This window comes from Phaethon aethereus, assembly GCF_964289735.1.
Source record: "Phaethon aethereus genome assembly, chromosome: 5".
Classification (NCBI taxonomy): domain Eukaryota; kingdom Metazoa; phylum Chordata; class Aves; order Phaethontiformes; family Phaethontidae; genus Phaethon; species Phaethon aethereus.
In genome coordinates, this window is record NC_138579.1 from 56,699,367 (window position 1) to 56,718,238 (window position 18,872).

At 39.4% G+C, this 18,872-nt stretch overlaps 1 protein-coding gene across 1 annotated transcript in view; it reads left to right on the top strand.

Annotated features, from left to right (window-relative positions):
• The window catches only part of ABCC8 (ATP binding cassette subfamily C member 8), a gene marked incomplete at its 3' end in the record, with an annotated part of 82,066 nt that extends 68,671 nt beyond the window's left edge, over positions 1-13,395 (top strand). Inside the window, exons 30-39 of the mRNA XM_082000790.1 lie at positions 1,745-1,847; positions 3,260-3,373; positions 4,008-4,128; positions 4,289-4,419; positions 5,140-5,218; positions 6,125-6,233; positions 7,818-7,921; positions 8,704-8,837; positions 10,221-10,283; positions 13,258-13,395. Coding sequence (XP_081856916.1) covers positions 1,745-1,847; positions 3,260-3,373; positions 4,008-4,128; positions 4,289-4,419; positions 5,140-5,218; positions 6,125-6,233; positions 7,818-7,921; positions 8,704-8,837; positions 10,221-10,283; positions 13,258-13,395 — 1,096 coding nt within the window. The remainder of the gene's footprint in view (positions 1-1,744; positions 1,848-3,259; positions 3,374-4,007; positions 4,129-4,288; positions 4,420-5,139; positions 5,219-6,124; positions 6,234-7,817; positions 7,922-8,703; positions 8,838-10,220; positions 10,284-13,257) is intronic.
• Between the last annotated feature and the right edge of the window lie 5,477 nt (positions 13,396-18,872).

The window sequence follows — 18,872 nt, forward strand, 5'->3', positions numbered from 1 at the left end:
CTGGTGCATATGCATGACTCATACCTCATATCTTCTAAGACGTACCTGCATCACATTATACCTCATGGAGTAGACATATGGAAGTTAAATGTGACTGAATCGGTTCCAGAAGCAGTACAGCCATCTCTGTGTGTTAGGGCACTGAGGGTAATTAGTCCAAAGGAAAGGCAGGGCTCACTAGCTCTGACACTGCGTGATGCTAATGCTTGCTTTCAGGAACAACCATTCTAGACTATTCAAATGCACCAGCACGCTCGGAGCCAGCCCAGGCCATTCTCCATTGCACACACCAGACATGTCTCTTATGTCTTGGCACATGGTTAAGTTGTGAACAGCTAGATTATTTCCACAAAGTGGCACTTATTTCTTTTCCTTAAAAGCATAAATGATTTATGTAAAGTTGTAACTTTATTATACTGTACTCAGAAGAAGCATTAAAATACTCTGCAGTGAACAAATTTGAAAGCTTCTCTAAGCCATGTAATTCATACTTAAGCAAAACATTGTCATACCTTTCTCTCATGTAAGTATAAGGAAAGCTAAGTTTATAAATAAGTAGTGCTTGTTGCAGCCATAATAGCTAAAGGATATAAATAGGGTAAAATTTTATACAGGGCGAGACTAGCAAGTTTGTTAAACTTGCTAATGTAATAAAGGGGGGAAAAAAGGCAAGCTTTGGGTGCTTAAACTAGATACTCAGGTCTTCAAGCTTCTGTTACTAACCTGGAAAAGGCTTTTGTGCCAGACTTCTTTATTATTAGATGTAATTGTTGATACACTTTATTATTAACATCACATTAATTTACACCTATACAAATAAATATGCCCAGCTAAAAGGGGTGACTGGCTGACTTGCATGCTTGCCAAGACCCCAGTGTAAATAAGTGTAGCAGGGAATCATCTTCCAATATCTGCTGAATTCAAGGCAGAATTCACTGATGCAGCTATTTGGATGAGAGGATGCAGATCTGCTGTAATAAACTGTAAACAGACCTATTTGCCATTAAACTTGCTTTGTATTCTGTGGCTAATTCATTTGGGGCTGGGGGGTGAAACACAGTACTTTCCAGTCTATTACTTTTTGTTGCACCATGTGCTTGGACTTCTGTTTTCCAAAGTGCTCCATTTGTTTAGTGATAAGGACAAACATGTTTGTCTAACACTGGAGCTGCTACAACTAGAGGGACTTTGAGTTTATACCTTATAAATTGTTACATTTTCTAGGCACTACAGTAATATAAATTTTAAAACTTGAGCTTATATGATTAAGTCAGAAGAGGAACTGCATTAATACTTCTTTTCGCAAGTACATGCATGTATTATTTCTCTCTCAAATATATTTTAAGGTTTTTTTTAGTTTCAGATTTGTGTCTCTCAATTACCATGTGATAAAATATATTTATAAAATGCCCAGTGTTATCCAAAAGTCCTATATAGAGTTTCATTAATGCAATAACATCCATTTACACCTGAAGGTACTTTACGAATACAGTTTGCATATGTCTAATACAAGTCTACAGGTGATGTCACTCTGAACTACTGATAGGCTGATTTAGACCCTGTGTCAAACTGCCCATAGGCATATAGAAATTAAATTTTACTTTTAATTTTTCCAAGACCCCAAGGCCTACTTTTTTTCTCTTTTTTTCTTTTTTCCCCTTCTTTTTTCTTTTTTCTTTTTCTTTTTATCTCTCTTTTAATCTCTTTTTTCCCTTTTTTTTTTGGGGGGGGGTTCTTTTTTTAGGTATGAAGCCAAATTTCGACAAAAACTTCTTGAGTACACAGATTCCAACAACATCGCTTCCCTTTTCCTTACAGCTGCCAATCGCTGGCTGGAAGTTCGCATGGCAAGTACATTATTTTTGTGCATACGCAATGAATTTATTTGACTTAATTCCAAGCAATCTAATGAAGCATCCAACAGTCATCCAGCCTCATCTGGGTTTTGAAGCTATACCTTTACCCTTTATATCTATATCTCTCTATCTGTAATGGACATGTGCCCAACCCATCCTGGAAACTGAATGTAGCATGATTTTTTTTGCCATAGCCTGTAGCTGTTTCTCCTAGACAAGAATAGTTTTTCTAGGTCACATTGGCTCCTCTTCTGTGTGAAGAGTGATCAGAGCTGGTCAAGCTGTGCTGCCAGCCAGGATGCCTTATGGGACTGTGTTAGTGTCAGCAGGCCTTTGCCTTGTGGCTCTTCAGGAGCATTTCAACATCTTGGAAGCTCTCTTAATGAGCAGAAGGATGTAGACAGGTTTGTGCCTGGTTTTGTGTCACCTGAAGAATGCCAGAGATATTCAGGTGCCGAACCTCAGAGTGCTCAGTAAAGTGGCCTGGCATGAGAAATTACTTATTAAAAATAATTCCCTAAGCAGCAAACCAAGGAATTTTATGTTGTGGATCATGATATTTGTATCAAAGTTTGTTAGATACCGGTGTAGTACCGCTGTTGTGGTAACAGCAGCACCTTTTATATGTGCTAAGTGTATGTTAACTCATATTTCATGTCACACTCTATACCTCCATTTTGGACTCCGTTTTAGCTGGTACCTTTTGCTACTTAAATTCAGATATTGAATATGACTTAAATAATTACCCTTTTATATGTTCAGTCCTAGGCCATCTGAAGTCCCTAATTTTGATCAATGCCTCTATCACTAAACAGTACATAGACAAGTGGCAATTTCCCACCTACAGAGTTCATTTTCTAGTGTTTACGTAATTTTACTCAAAGACTTGTCTGTGGGAAGTCAAATCATTAATGATTTAAATTCAAGCAGCAAAAGCCCATCACGGGTGGACACAGTCCAACTAATAGATACATGCTGTGCAAGAACAGCTTGTTTGAACAAGTATGGATGGTAGCCACCCAGCAGCAACCGCAGTGCCTCCAAGCAGTCTGTCATCAGCCGCAGAGGATCCGCCCACAGAGGGGATCACATGAGCATTTCCCTCCTGTCCCAGGTAACATCAGCCACCTCCATTACATGCTTAAGATATCTGTGTTGACTTCTCCGAAAGAAGATTTGGAGTGTTGGCACAACACCTTCTTGTAAAACCCTGTTTCCAAACAGCACAGCCACGCTAAAGGCACTGAGAATGGGTTCCTAGGCAGGGTCTGTATGGAGTTATGTAGTGTTTTCAGCCTGTATTTCAAACTGTGCAATGGGCTTGTTATTTGGTATGCAAAGCGATGAGAACATTTTAATCATTTGTAGACTTATAGTGATGAAGCTTATTCATATTCCTTCAGGAGTACATTGGAGCATGTGTGGTACTCATAGCAGCTGTCACTTCTATTACCAGTTGCCTGTATAGTAAACTCTCTTCAGGACTTGTAGGCTTGGGACTAACCTATGCTCTTATGGTAAGAATCTCAGGACATTTTTTGTCTCTTCCCAAACATTTTTTTGTAATTCTTCAGGGCACAAAGATGAACAGGAAGATCGAAGGTGTCTGTACATCTATAGTGGGTACTGTAACGTCACTGAAACCATGTGTTAACTTCAGTTCACATTCAATGGTTGACATATTTGAGTGTATGCTTTCTTCAGTTTTTAGTTAAAGTATTTCTTGAAGTGTTAGTTCAAATATGTCAACAACACATGACCAAGTTGCATCATATTTTTTTATATTGACTTCCATTGTGAAGAATATTTTTTCACTGTATCTATTGTACTTGCTGTGGTACATCATTCTAGACTGTCAAACCTTAAGTTACCAAGATGATGTCTTTTCACCTGTCTTTACTGTTCCCCTTCCTGTTCCCTGTTGGTGTAGATAAGCTCTCCATAGTACCAAAGTATCTGTGCACTGCAGTTAGGAAGTTTAACCTTTAGTCGTTGTTGCCACCCTATTGATGTGTACCGTATGGTTCATTGACAACTTCAGCTTATTAAGGCTGAACAGGTGTTACTGCAGAGGAATATAGACTGCATGCTGGTCAAATGATGCAAACTACTAAAAGTCTGGAATTTAGTAGTATATTTGCTTTACATCAGGTGTCTAACTATCTGAATTGGATGGTTCGTAACCTGGCTGACATGGAGATCCAGCTGGGTGCAGTGAAAAGAATCAATGGCCTTCTCAAAACAGAAGCTGAAAATTACGAAGGGCTCCTTTGTAAGTGCAGTTCTGTGTAGCACGCAGAAAGAGCTTGCTGAATTTTTAATGATTTTGCAGTGCATTACCATGAAAAATGTAGTAAATCACTTAATGAGCTGATGAATTTATTATGAGGGGGTTGGTTGATTGGTTTTTTCCCCCTGTGCTCCTGGTACAGCTTCCTCACAGATTCCCCAGAACTGGCCAGACAGAGGGGAGATCCAAATCCAGAACCTCAGTGTCCGATACGACAGCAACTTAAAGCCAGTGCTAAAGCATGTCAATGCCCACATCTCTCCAGGACAAAAGGTAAGAACTGCAGTGATTCTGAGAAGCTCTTTATACTAGCACATCATAGAGATCAGAGTTGAAACAACATACTGCAGTATGTTTTGATGATGGAACTACAGAATTCTTGCTCTAAAAGAATGTAGTGCACTGGAAAGGAGTCTATGGGTTTCTTAGTTTGGTGTGTTTAGGCATACGTTAGAGTGAGAAGTTAGAACTACACACCACTTCTTAGTATCCCAGTGCCCTGCTGTCAGCACACAGTGCTAAAAGAAGTGACAGTGACCCCTTAGTGTGTTAGACCTACTTTCCATCAGCCCCATGTGGCTCTCTTGGCTTTTATTCCCATAGTTTAGTTGCTCTTCTGCTTCGTCGCATCTTTTCTCTCCGTTGTTTTTCCCCTCCTTAGTCCTGTTTGCTTATGTCCTTCCTGCTAAAAAAGGTCACCTCAGGATCCTAAGTTTTGCCTGCAATGCTGGCCAGCCCTCCTTCTGCTTCTCTGTGTCACTCTCCTATTGTTCCTGTATATAGGGCTGGCCTTGATTTATCCCTAAATGTTCAGATCCCTAAAGACAGAGGGTGAACTTAGGGACTCTCTTATGGCCAGTTCAGTTTGAACTGTCAGGAGGACATAAGGATCATGGGGATCAAAACAGTTCCTCCATCCACTCATCTTAAGTGTCAAATACAGACATTATCCATTTCCACTCAACTGATACTCATCTGCTTTCTGTGTCACAGATTGGGATCTGCGGCAGAACAGGCAGTGGAAAATCCTCCTTCTCTCTTGCATTTTTCAGAATGGTTGACACTTTTGAAGGTAAGATTACACTTTTTCATATCGGTCAAGCTTAGCTCCTGAAGGTGCTTTGACAGTCCTTTGCTTAACAGCAACAGCTTTGAAGTGCGATTTTTGAATCTGCAGGACACACTCTCTGGCCTTGTTTAAATATGGTACCATCTGTCAGCTAACAGGTGTGCCATTGATAATCTGGATCAATAAAAATTCTACTTGACAGAAGCAAAAGTCCAAGAGTGACAGAGGACAACCTTTTGTGCTGTTACATCACAATAGTAGGAGCAAAGCATAAAAGGGGGAAAGGTGTTCAAGTACAATGAAGGACCCACACAGAAGGCACAGAAAGGACCTACTGGGCCCAGAAAACTCAGCAGCTGGGGACTGCAGTTTGGCCTGCTGCCCTGGAATTTCCTGCCATATTTCCTGCTATGTGTGCCATGTCCATGTGCCTCAGGGAGTGTCTTCCTGTGCATCTCAAAAAATTTTAGCCTCAGTTTCCCAGCCACATCGCCCACGGGCCCCTTATCCAGAGCCAGACAGTTGCACTTGGACATAAAATTTCAAACTGCTCGGTAGTAATTTGGCTTCCTGAAATGCTTGTTCCCGCTGGTAACTACTCCCTGGTTGAATTAACCTCTTACCTTGTCGTTTGATAGATGTTTATAATGATCAAGCAGATAAGCAGTGTGTCTAATCATTCATAAAATATTACAGGTATACTTCGCATTCTTCCCAGCTGAGGCTTAGCTTCAAGAGAATTGTGCTTGCTGCTTAACCAAAACTTGTTTTGTTAGTGAATAAGGGAATATGCAATTCAAGGCCTGTTCCTGCTGTACTGTATTGCAAGCTGAAAGTGAGCCATGTCTTTGCCTGCAGCTGTGTGGCATGATAAACAGCCTAGCAGACTCTCCATTTTCCTTTGAATAGGAAGGATTATCATTGATGGTATAGATATCGCTAAGCTCCCCTTACAGACGTTGAGATCCAGGCTGTCAATCATTCTCCAAGATCCTATTTTATTCAGCGGAACAATCCGGTAAGCATTAAGCACCAGCAATAAAAACCATGTAATGACTTACATGTCATTATATATTATAATTATACCATATAATGACTTTTACAGAACTGCTGATAGCAAACTGTTCAATTCTGGTCTTCTCAGTTGGAGTAGGGAGGATCACTGCCTTCTGTCTGTGCTTTTTACCCACCCCTGCCAGACTGCACCTTCCCAGTGCGTGAGCCTGGTCAGCATGCTGCTGGCAGAAGGCATCCTATGCCTGGGAACTAGGGAAAGTCACTATTTATTCCTCCAGGACTGAGTAATCAGTTTAACTCACTGGTCAAATACCCATAACCACCCAACACTTCTTGAAACCTTCTTTCTCCTACATCTGTTTTCATCTGTCTGCCTTAAAAAATAAGATGGAAAAAATGCAGGCTAAAAAATTAATGTAGAAAGAGAGGAAGCAGTAGAACAATATGGAAGTACTGTGTGGAGGTCTGGAGTATTTTATCCTGGACCCTCTATCTGTGTTGCTTTTCTAGTCTTTGAGCCGTTCTTTCATCTGTGAGATCAAAACACCTTGTTGGTGGTTGCTTTTTTCCCTCCCTCTTAGAAAGGATGATACAGTAGAAACAGTGGCAAAAAGCTCCAGAGTTTCCAACAAATGTCCTTCCTTACACCTGTGGCATTTACCTTAGAAAGGAACAGTACAATCCTCAGTGCAGAGTTACATCACCTGCAGTTACAGTTTCCACATAAAAGTCATTACAGTTCACTGAAAATGATACAGGCGTCTGTGGTTTTCTGACTCCACGCTGAAACAGATCCCAAGATTATCTCCTGAACTTGCCTGAATAGAGCATGATTCATTCAGGTCAGAAGATGAGGTGACCGTATACCTTTTACTAATTAACCAATTAAAAAATTTTATTTAGGCCACCATTGGTCATTCACAGCACATACTGTAGGAGTGAAAAGTAAAAATAAAAAGTGTCACACACCATTGAATTTTTTATTTCTGATTATCATTCTATATGTTAAAATGATACGAGGTTCACATTTGTTGCTATCATTTCTGGGCTACAGCAAGCTAAAATAACATTCATGTGTTCATAAATCCAAGAGTAGTTCAGTTGTAGTGAAGACTTGCATTTCATAATTAAGTATGAAGCTTGATTGTTTTGTTTAGCATTCCTATAGCAATGAGACATTGGATTTAAAAGGAGAGATGGTAGAATTTTTGGCCTTTGTTAAAAAATTAATGTGAATTTAAAATTATTATATTCCCAGCTTTTGCCTTCATAACTTTTTCTAGTAAAACATGATATTTCTTTATTCAAAATGAAAGAAACTCTAAAACCACAAAGATACCTGCAAAACAGCAAGCTTTTCCTGCTCTGCTCAACTGAAAGAGTCCAATTTTGTTCTTAATCACATTGCAGACTTGGTCAACTTTTATACCAAAACTCAGTACATTTATACCAATGACAGATCAGACTCAGGCCCAGATCTTTAGCGTGTGATTCTGATTATTTTCAGGTTTGTTTCTAAGCACACTGAAAGAAGAAATTGCAGAAATTTATATTGACTGATATTCTTGAATTGCGTTAACTGTAGGTTTAACTTGGACCCTGAGAAGAAGTGCACTGACAGCATGCTGTGGGAAGCATTGGAAATAGCACAGCTCAAGCATGTGGTGAAAGCACTACCTGGGGGCCTAGGTAATAAGACTTCCTTCTTGAGAAGATTGCTTCCAGCGTTCACAACATTGGTGTTTCACATTTACTATTTATTAAAAAGGTAGTTGCTGAAGAAAAAGCTTTTTAGGTTTATGGAAGATGACAAAAAGTGCTTGCCTGCAGGCAAAGGTCATATATCCATCTAACTCCCTTCCCAACTGCATCTGTGGGGCAGAATCCTGTTTCTGTTCAAATCAATGGTAAACTTATTATTTTATTTCAGTATGTCTTCGTTATGAAGCATTGAGATTTATGGGTCTCGTGAATTCAAATAAGGTGTCCACAAGACAGATGTTACCTAGAATATGTTGTTCTGTATTTTCCAAAAGTCATGTCCAGGGAGGAAGATTTCAAAAGCTTAAAGGTGTGAATAATTTGGCCATGAAAAAGAAACAAACAAACAAAACAAAAAACTTAAAAACGGTAAGTTATACAGCCTTAGAGTAGATGGATGCCACTTTGGCAGGGGGATGCAATGTCCTAGACTGCACATGGTCCAGAAAAACTCGCTTTTAAACATCTTTAGCTACTTCAATGTCTAATAGATAAAAAGAATATGGTGAGTCAGAAATGCTGGTTGTTTCGAACAATAGGAATAAAGAGGCAAAATTGGGTTACCAGCTGTAGACCTAGAAAATGTTACTTTGAAAATGTTTATGCTGAAAGTGAGACATTATTTTCCTAGCATATGTTCTACTTTGATCTTATCCTCTCATACATGCACGCACACCCCATAAATACTGTTTTTGCTGTATCATTTCCAGATGCTATAGTCACAGAAGGGGGTGAAAACTTTAGCCAAGGCCAAAGACAGCTGTTCTGCCTAGCAAGGGCTTTTGTGCGAAAGACGAGCATCTTCATCATGGATGAAGCCACAGCATCTATTGACATGGCAACAGTGAGTTTGGAGTGTTTCTGATTTCTTGTTTTCCTTGACGGGGAGACAACTGCTAATATGTAAAGAAAAAGGTGGAAAGCAATTCTATCTACTCTGTAATATGCTTACACCATATTTAGTGCAGACGTGTTTACTAGTCTAGGTAGTTATGAGTCATTGCTAACTAAACTAAAGAGCTTTTAAATCATTTTACTAGGGGTTTAATAGTTACTCCAGCATTGCTTGCATTAGGAAAATGAAGCATGTTATTTTCATTTGCAGTTTGATTTCCTAAAGTAAACAAAGCTTTGGAAGGTCAGCTGAGATGGTAAGTGAAGGCTAAATTGGCAAGCAGACAAATTTCCCCAGCATGGTGGACAGGACAAGTCAGGAAGTTAGACAGCTTGAAAGTATAGTCAAGGCAATAGAGAGAGACATAGAAAAGACATACTGGATTATTGCATTAATTGCTTGAAATTGCTAGACAGAGGTTAAACCACACAATAAATTGTGCACTGACTGGATTTTAGCCAAATAGAACAGTCCATTCTTAGGAATTTTTTTTCCTCTGTTATGTTATGAGAAATGTTTCAGTCGTCTTCATGATTATTCTATGAGTAAAGAATATAACTGGAGGGGTTTATAGTAACAGCTACAATTTTTCATTTTGTAAAATGTTAGTGTGTTGGGTGTCAGTAAGGTTGTGATTTATACTGTACGCAGCCCAGTCAAAACGCATTTTGAATTTTGACACATTGAGGATATAGTTCCTCCTTTGAGATACATACCTAAAGAACAGATAATAGCAAATAAAGGTATCTGTGCTAGTGACATTTCTAGGCAGAGTTAGGTACACAACAGCATGTTTCCTAATAGCAAAGGATGAGTACTTGTTGAGTGAGAACTATGTATGTTAAGACCATCTTAAATATCATCTCCACTGTTAAATATGCCAGGTACAGCACACTCCCTTGCTTATCCCTGCCACCCCTTGGTGTTAGATGTCCCCAGTGCGCTGGGACATTCCTGGGCTTCCAGCAGGGTGAAGAACGTACTGCAGAGGCGCCAGCATGCAGGCAGCCTGGCAGCACCCTGAATTCACCTTTGATTTCCTCACTGTAAAGCTGAGGTCAGGATAGCAGGGGTTTGTGAGCCAGAGCACAGCTCTCGTGTGCGCTGAAGCCCAGAGACCATGGTGGTGGCAGGAACGAGCGAGCTGTCTAACTGGAGACCAGGCCCTGACTCAGTTCTGACATGTAGTTAATTTTTCATTTCTGCAACAAAGGATCAATAAAAGCATGGAATAATCGGTGGTTACTTAAGCCTTCTTGGTGTCTGTGTGTCTGTCACGTAACTTCTGTTGTTTGAAAGGCATGTGAAGAAAATGTTTTTTCCTTTACATAGGAGAACATACTCCAGAAGGTAGTCATGACTGCGTTTGCTGACCGTACTGTGGTTACAATAGCAGTAAGTACAGTCTCTGCTGCCGTTCTAATGCAAACAAGAATCATAAGTGCCACATTAGTCAATTCTTGTCAATGCTACTAAATGTGTTAATTTGGCCATTAATCTTTTTTTAACGCAGTGTTTAACTGTAAGCTTTCTTTTCCTTTTTAAACTACTTTCTTATTTAAATACATAACAGCAGATTCTTAAATGTGTTGTGTAAGACTGATTGCCTGTAAAGACATATAACCTAAGTATGCAATCTATTTTGTTACCCATTTTAGGCTAATTTAAAATATAATTTGACTGACTAAGAATAAGTTTCATCAAGCTACAGTAATCATTTAACTAAGGACAAGTAAAATTGTGTGATGGTGCTGCCACTGTGTAAAGCAATTATGTGTCAGAATTTAAAGAAAAAAAAGATAATCTTACTTTTAAAAATAAACATTCCATCCCTGTTGACAGTGGTTGAATTTAAGTTTGCATGTTATTGTCGTGATTATACAAAGATGTTGTATATGAAATTGTTTATGAAAGAGATTTGACCTGAATCAAAGCAGTTGGCGCAACAGATATGTCAGAAGCAATACATATCTTTCGGTCCTCTATTTTCTAAAAATATACATATTTCAGGAAGGTGAAATAAAGTCATTATGCTTCTTAACATTTAAAAATTAAACAAAATCTATGCTCAGGAATCTTACAGCGTCTTTTTATTTTAACCTAGCAAATGTGTAATAGAAAGCCTGATTTATCTTATGATATCCATTCAGTGTGTCATTATAAAAAAAGCAAAGGAATAATAAGCATGAAATTTCCTGATTTCTCTGCATAAAAATTCTGAGTTGCACTGCATTTTGCATTTATGTATCTTTTTCAGTTTGTTTGGCGATAGGCTGAGAAAGTTTTATTAGTCTCTCACTCTCTTAGTGAGTTTTAAACTGCATAGCTCAAAGAAACAGCATTTTGGAATAACTTACTTTGAATGTTTTTACTTCCAAATGTAAATGTAGTTTACAGCAGGTGGCTTTGTATTCAAACTCTAATGGAAATATAATGTGTTTTTTTGGGGGGAGGTTGGGTATTGGCTTGTGTTTGGTGGTGGATTTTTGTTTTCGGAGAAAGCCATATGTTCCTCATTTGTGCTTAGGAAGAATAGGAATAGGAAGAGTTTAGTATTGGGTCTATATTATCATCTGTGTTACTTTACCAGGATGGCAGCACTGATTGTGTTATATGGAAAGAGATCAGACAAAAAGGGCAGCAAGTACAACTGGAATGTGACACTTCAGTCCCTTCCCCCTGCCTTTGGACTGGATAAATGTCACAGAAGGACTGCAGCAGAGATGAGATTTGTAGATGCCATCAGTGATTAGTTCATGGAACGCCTGGCTTGGAAGCCACAGAAGGAAATACAAGAGTTGTTTTGGTACTGAGGGTGCCCAAGATCTGATTAGGAACCTTATGGGTGAAGAGTGGCTGTGTAACAGGGACCACAGTATTCTGAGGTTAAACATCCCTGCAGGAGTAATGCAGACCCAAAAAAATCCAATGCAGTTACATTCAGCTTTAAAAAGTGGAATCCTATAAAAATGAGGAGTCTTCTAAAACAAAACACAAAAATAAATGGGGGGGGGAAAAGCTAAAAGAAGAATTGAGGAAAATTGAATCTACAGGGATCATAGAAATTACTGAAGGATTTTATTCAAAAATCCCAGAGCAAATGCATGCTATTTTTTAGGATACGCTTGAGTAAGGATAGAAAATAGCTGCCATGGCTAAATAAATCAAAAAGACTATTAGAAACAAGAAGGCATTCTTGTGAAAGATGAACTCATGGCCAAATAAAGAAAACAGAAATTATCACAAGTTCTGACCTGTTGCATGTGAAATGCAATAAGGCAGACAAAAAAAAAAAGGTATGAAAGCAGTTTCTGGAAGGCATCAAAACTAATAATGAAACCATGAATCCCTGAAACATGCTAGGAGCAAGAAGTCTGTCATTCTGTGGGGCCATTTGATGATTGATACATGAAAGGAATGCTCAGGAAAGATAACGGTATTGCAGAAAAGCTAAATTAATTATTTTCAGTTTCACTTTGGCAAAAAACAGGGGAGGTTTCTTGCTAATAAAATAAATCAATCAAATGTTAGGGCTTACTAGGAAGAGCGTAGAGAACAAAAAAGCAATCATACCACTGTACAAGTACATAATTTGCACATACCTTGAATATTGTGTGTAGTTCCAGTCTCCTCATCCCCAGAATGACACGTTACAACTGAAAAATGTTGAGAAGCACAAGGATGATCAGAGGTGTGGAGTTGCTCCTTAAGTGGAGCAGCTGAGTAGGCTAGGCCTCTTCTGCCCGGAAGGACAATGTAAGGACATGCAAAAGAGGTCTGCAAAATCATGAGGCAAGGGGAAAGACGTATCAGGTGAAGCTCTGAGTAGAGAGCATACAAAAGGGGGTACTTGTTCACGCAGTGGGGAGCAAGCCTGGAAAAATCTTTTCCAAAGGATGTGGATGCAAAATATGAAAGCTCAAGAGAAGACATGGGCAAGGTCTTAGAAGAGAGATCTATTCAGTTTTACAAATAGACAAACCACACCAAGCTCAGGAACCCCCCTGATCTAGATGCAGTCCAGGACTGGGAGAGTACCCGCATGCAGTACCACCCTCGCAGTACCTGTTCCCACTCTTCCTGGCTACCTTCTTGTGGCAACGCTTGGTGGCAGGGATCTGGGCTAGGGACGTTGTAGTCTGAACACATGACAATTCATGCTGAAGTACCTATGTGCAATTTAGTTACTTGAATATCCACGTGGCTCTTGGTCTGTATATTTATTTGCAGGATTTGCACAGTAGATTAGGATGAAAAGTAGGATAAGTAGCCTTAATCAAACTTGAACTTGATGGGAAAATTAATTTCTGGAAGCCTGTCTTATCCTGGAATATACACTGAACTGGCATTTTGTTTATTTGTTTTTCAGCACCGCGTGCACACGATCCTCAATGCAGATTTGGTTATTGTAATGAAGAGAGGGGTTATTTTGGAATATGACAAGCCTGAGGTTCTGCTAGAACAAGAAGACAGTGTCTTTGCTTCTTTTGTACAAGCGGATAAGTAATAACAATAAATGAAGTCTTTTAAAGTACAATTGTATTATTTTCCAAAAATGTAAAATACCTGTAAATAAATATTATTTCATAATAAATTGATGTTTTCCTTTTTTAATAAAATGAACCATTTTTCTCCATCTGAAACATTAATGTATTATCTATGTACTTTCCTTTTTTGTATACAACTACTCTTCTTTTTATTTGCTACCAAAGAATCATGAAATATGGTTGAAACAAACTACATGGGTGAAATATGATAGGATACACATCAAACAAATATAGCTAGCATGGAGTTTTTCTGTAACTCTTAAACCTCTCCTGTCATTTTATTAACATGCTCTTTTTTATGCGTCATAGCCCTACTGTAGATAACAGTCATGACTGACTAAATGCAGGAGGAAAAATTATATACCAAAGGTATTTCTCAAAAGCTTGTATCTCTTTTAATCATATGACTCTGTAAAGCTTTAATATCTAAATATAAAATCTATACAACTTTTTTATATTGTGGTTTATTGATAGTGCCTGTGTCTCTTGGTTGCTCCTTTAATACCTTTTAGAACTTAATCCAATCTGATTCCTTTAGTCTCTCTTAGGCTGCCTCACCTCTACCCCCATTGAATCATATTACACTGATTCCAAATGGGATTGAGCCAGACTCGCTCCCAGACTGTGAGGAAGCTAAGAGGAGGCAGGCTGTGATAAAGTATCAGTGATTAATGCACACTGTTTCCAGACCAGGACAGATGTACCAATTCATCTGGAAATTATCCCTCCAAATCTGGTAAATAAACAGTCTTAAACCTTTCAGTGTAGCTCAGAGCCATGAAAGCTTGACTCGTCTCCTAGTTTCACATATTTCGCCCACTGCCGCACTCTTCCTAGATTCACTGTGATCCTTACCAATGAATTATACTTAAGGTAACTTGTAACCACTGAAATTATCCTAATTTGGCTGCACAACTATTTATTCCTGCCCTGTTGATTCATTGTGACAATCATTCCAGGATTTATTAATTGCTAAGGGGTTTGAATGTCAATGACCCAATGGAAGGCTACAATGAATTTTTCACTGTTCTTTCTATAGCAACTTTGGCTTTACATCCATTTTTGTCCTCTTCCCCTTTTTGAAAAATTCCTAGCACTTGGGAAAACTCCTTTCTCTTTTTTTTTTTTCTCTCTTGAGCCTGCTCAATTAATTTGGAATCTGTTTTTTAAAGGCTTTATTTTCTAGAAGACATCTCAGTGTTCTCTTGGGATAAATGATATTTTTAACACGTTACTTCTAGCAGTGCAGCAGAGAGCAAGGAAAACCGAAGAACTGTTGTTGCTGTTTAACTAGCATTACCAGTTCCACAGCGAAGTATTTGCAGCATCTGCCTGCTATTGTTTTTGCAATACCTAAGGGTATTAAATGGGCCAGGGAACATATAATCGACAGGAGAGTGTAGGATGAACAACGGTAAAAGTGGGGAGGTAGAATATAGTTATGCAGATGAAATGCGTGAGCTCTGTCATTGCCTACTACAGACAAAGAGAAAAGGAGCACGTAGGAGATATATCCTCCTCTGGGGAATCATTCTGCTAGGCAGCTTCAAAGAAAGAATAGCTGCAGAAGAACTATTGGTGTGTTTTCACCCTGGGATATGAGGCATCCATTAGAGCCAAGAGAGAAGAAAGAAATGGGAGACAGGTGACTACCCTTCCAGGATAGCAGAAGAGAGTGCAGAGTGAGTGCAGAGCAGGTTTCTACTACAGCTACTGTGAGTGCTGTCTCCTAGCTGACAGCACTGTCTCTAAGGCAGGATCTCATCCTGTAAAGGCTTAGGAAAACACCGTTCTGCAGGACATCACTAACTCATGCTGCAGAGAGAGATCCTCAGAAGCTTTGCAACCATCTGTGGAAGATCCTAAATCCTAATGGCAAGAGGAGAGATAGAGAAGTGAGTTTTCACATGCTTTTAATAAAGTTCCTGGGATTTTACACTGCAATTTGGACTAGCTCCTATTCCACAAGCTTCTGACAACCTTACCTGGAAAGGAATGAAAGGGAGTGAAGGACATAGTGTATCGCTAAGACGACTATTGTATCTCGCAGTATTAAGAACTTAAAGTACAAGTGTCATACGTTTCCATTGTAAATGGGCCTTATATTTCACGAAGCAGCATTGCAGGAGAGTAGGGTGAGTTGGTTCATATCCAACGATTATATAACTTTTTAATGGTACCATACTGCTGGATAGATATATGTGAACACAGGGGCCTCAGCTACCACCTGGACAGAATACACTTCTCATTTTCTCAGCACACTTTATCTAGTCTTGTTTATATGGATCAAAGTCCCAGGGAGCTTCTGCCCCCTAACTCCAAAGGGATAGAGTCTCAACAGTGACCAGAAGCAGTATCCAAGAAAATTATTCACTGCCATTATCTGAGTCATTAAACCTGTTGCCTCAAGATAGGTGTTCCAGAAGTCGCTATTGAATCAGTCTCACAAATGCATTTTGCATGGCAATGAAGCATAACCAAGCAAAGTGCTGTTCTAAAATGGATGCAAGACAGCTGCAGAGCAGCCATGGGAAGCTGCTGAGGGCATCTGCCTCATCCAGTCTTTCATTTCTCCCTTCGGACGGGACTCGGCTCAGTCCCAAAGGTGTTGGGATAGGCTGCCTATGGAGATGCAGCCAGGATTTGTTGCATTTTGTTTACTTTCTGTAAATGCTCCCATTATACAAAAACCTATATAGCACTTACCCCCTTGTCTTAGTGGGGCCATTTCATCCTGTTCTACTTATTTCTAAGGGAACGCTCTTTCCTTGGGAGGCCAGGAAGCACAGCATGCCTGATACATTAGCCTTCTTCCCAGCTCTGCTCATGCCTTCCCCTATGGCTTTGCATAATCAACTCCAATCTCTTTTCTTCTGTCTACCCGCTGGTACAGCAAGGTACATGCTAGGCTAACACTGTGTAGCCTTTGGAAGAAAGGTCTGCTTCTAAAGGCAGAGTAATACCACGGTGTCAACTAAATTTTAATTTCACAGTTATAGTAGTATCTTCTTTTATAGCCATTAAAATTAGGATAAATCACAGCGCGGGGGAGTTTTGAAATGTAAAATCTATTTGGTGGGTGGAAAAACCTACCCCTCATGATTCAATACTACAGAGTGGGATTGTTCGTTCCTGTGAGCCCAATTTGTTCTGCAGCTCTTAACACAAATATGTTGGCTCACTGAGAAGATCTGTCACTTTTTTCTTTTAAGTATCTGTCACTTGATCCGCAAAGACAGGGCTTCTTTTTATTCTGCTCTAGAAACTCTTCAGCAGAAACCACTTGCTTTGCTGTCGCATCTCAGCCAACAAGTGCTCAGAGGTGAAGGAAAAAAAGTAAGTGGCAAATGACAGTCCCAATAAAGAACAGAAGTAGAAACAAGGAAACACCCTTCTAGCTCCGTAGAGTTCAGGATTCCTAAAACCAGCATGGTGTGTTCATGCAACACGCCTTGCTGTAGCAGGTTACATGGGTTGCTCCTAGCACTGGACTATGAAGCAATTTACCTTTCCCTTTAAAATGCAGGGTTTTTTCATTCTACATTCATGTAGTTACCGCCCTCTGGAGGAAAACATACAGAATAAAACAACGATTAGAAAAGAGCAAGCAAAAATGGCACGAAAGCCATGACTGCTTCTTGAATACCTATGTCCATCTCTGCAAAAAAGTGTGAAATGTTACCTATGAACTGCATGGTGTTATAGAGCCTCTTTATGCTCACTTCAAAATGCTGGAAGTAACTGAGCTGCCATCAGCTGGAGAACCACACCTTTGACAAGTAAATCTTCAAATTACTTCATCCATTTGTTTTTTTAAAACATGTTTAGAAAGAAAAGTATAAAAATTACAATATTTTTAAGTTAAATTTTATGTATAAATCATGTACTTGGTAAAGTGAAAGTGTAGGTGCAGGTGACATATTCACAGCAAGCACACTAAAAAAATGTCTATCAGACAAAGTGATACAGTGAAAGGGGAAATACCTTTGGCTGAGCTCAGTGGCCTGGCAGCCAGGTGCCAGTGCACCTTGTTGTTATTTTAGTTTTATTTATCAAAGCAGCAAGAAAGATGACACAGAACAAGAGAAAGCATGGCATATTGGGAAACCGGCCCCTCCAAAGGAATGGATGTGTCCAAGGACATGCAACTATTCATACATAAAAAGCAGAAATAGTCTGAAGTAATAGTAATCATTTAATTACAATACCTAAAACGACTGCTGAGAGAGTTCACAGTGATTACTGAAAAATACTATTCTGAAATCCCTAGCTGGGCCACTGTAAGTAACTGTAGGTGGCGAAAGTTCATTCCAACCCTAACTGGCAGGGCTCCCAACCATCAGCTGGGCAATCACCTTGCCCAGGCAATCAATGCCAGTAACTGCTTACATTGTGTACCAAAGCACTTGGAGCCAAAACTGAAGGAAACACCATACAGTTAGAAAAATATAAAATATGTTTATATAAAAATATAAACATAAATCCCCTGGCACTAAACAAAAACCTCTTATCCAGAATATGCTAGGATGTTTTATCAACTCTACAATGTTGGTGTCTAAACTGAAATAGAAATAAAATACTTAAATCAGAGTAAGTAAACACATGAACGAGAATATTGCTATTTAAACAGTGCAGCAGTTGCATCAGAGTGTTTTTAAATAACACATCTTGTCACAAAGATACATCCTTAGACGTATGTATTTATACATACACAGGCATCATACTGCCACATGCCAGCTCTAGCTTCCCGCCTCCTTTTGCTGCCTCTTCTGGTGATTTTGACATCTGTCTGGAAGTTCATGTCACCGTGGGTTAACTGTTTGCAGCCAGACCCTTCTTTTGCAACTTTCATTGCTATTTGGACAGTAGACATTTTGCGGAGCAGTCACAGCTCACATAATTTCATGAGCTCTTTCTTTCAGAAAAATCCTTCCATAGTCAAGGCTAAATAACTCCAGCAAATTTTGTAAGTGGGATTGAGCCCCTTTAGTATCAGGTTTCTGTTTAACCATCATATCCTTGGACCTGGCCTCTTCAAGCAAATTTCCTACCACTGCCCGATTCATTAGATGAATGCTTTCCTCCTGCTTACATAAAGACATGCAGGTGAATTTCGGGATTTTTTTTTTTTTTTGCATTAAAGATTCTTTTTTTAAAAATCGCCAGTACCATTTTGTTGTCTATTTCACGGAATAATTCCCCCAACCTGACACCACACCATCCTGCAAAGCAGCCACTGTTAATGGAAGGAAGCCAGGGACTGGCTGCAAACCCATCCTCAAACAAATATTTACAGAAACCGCAGTCCAAGGCCCGACTTCCCTCTTCCTCAAGGGGGAAAAAGCAAAAATAAAAAAAACCCCAAAAACACAAAACCCGAGGTAAAAAGGTAAAGGAACGCACCCAGCGCTCACCGGGGAGCAATCCGGGACTCGGC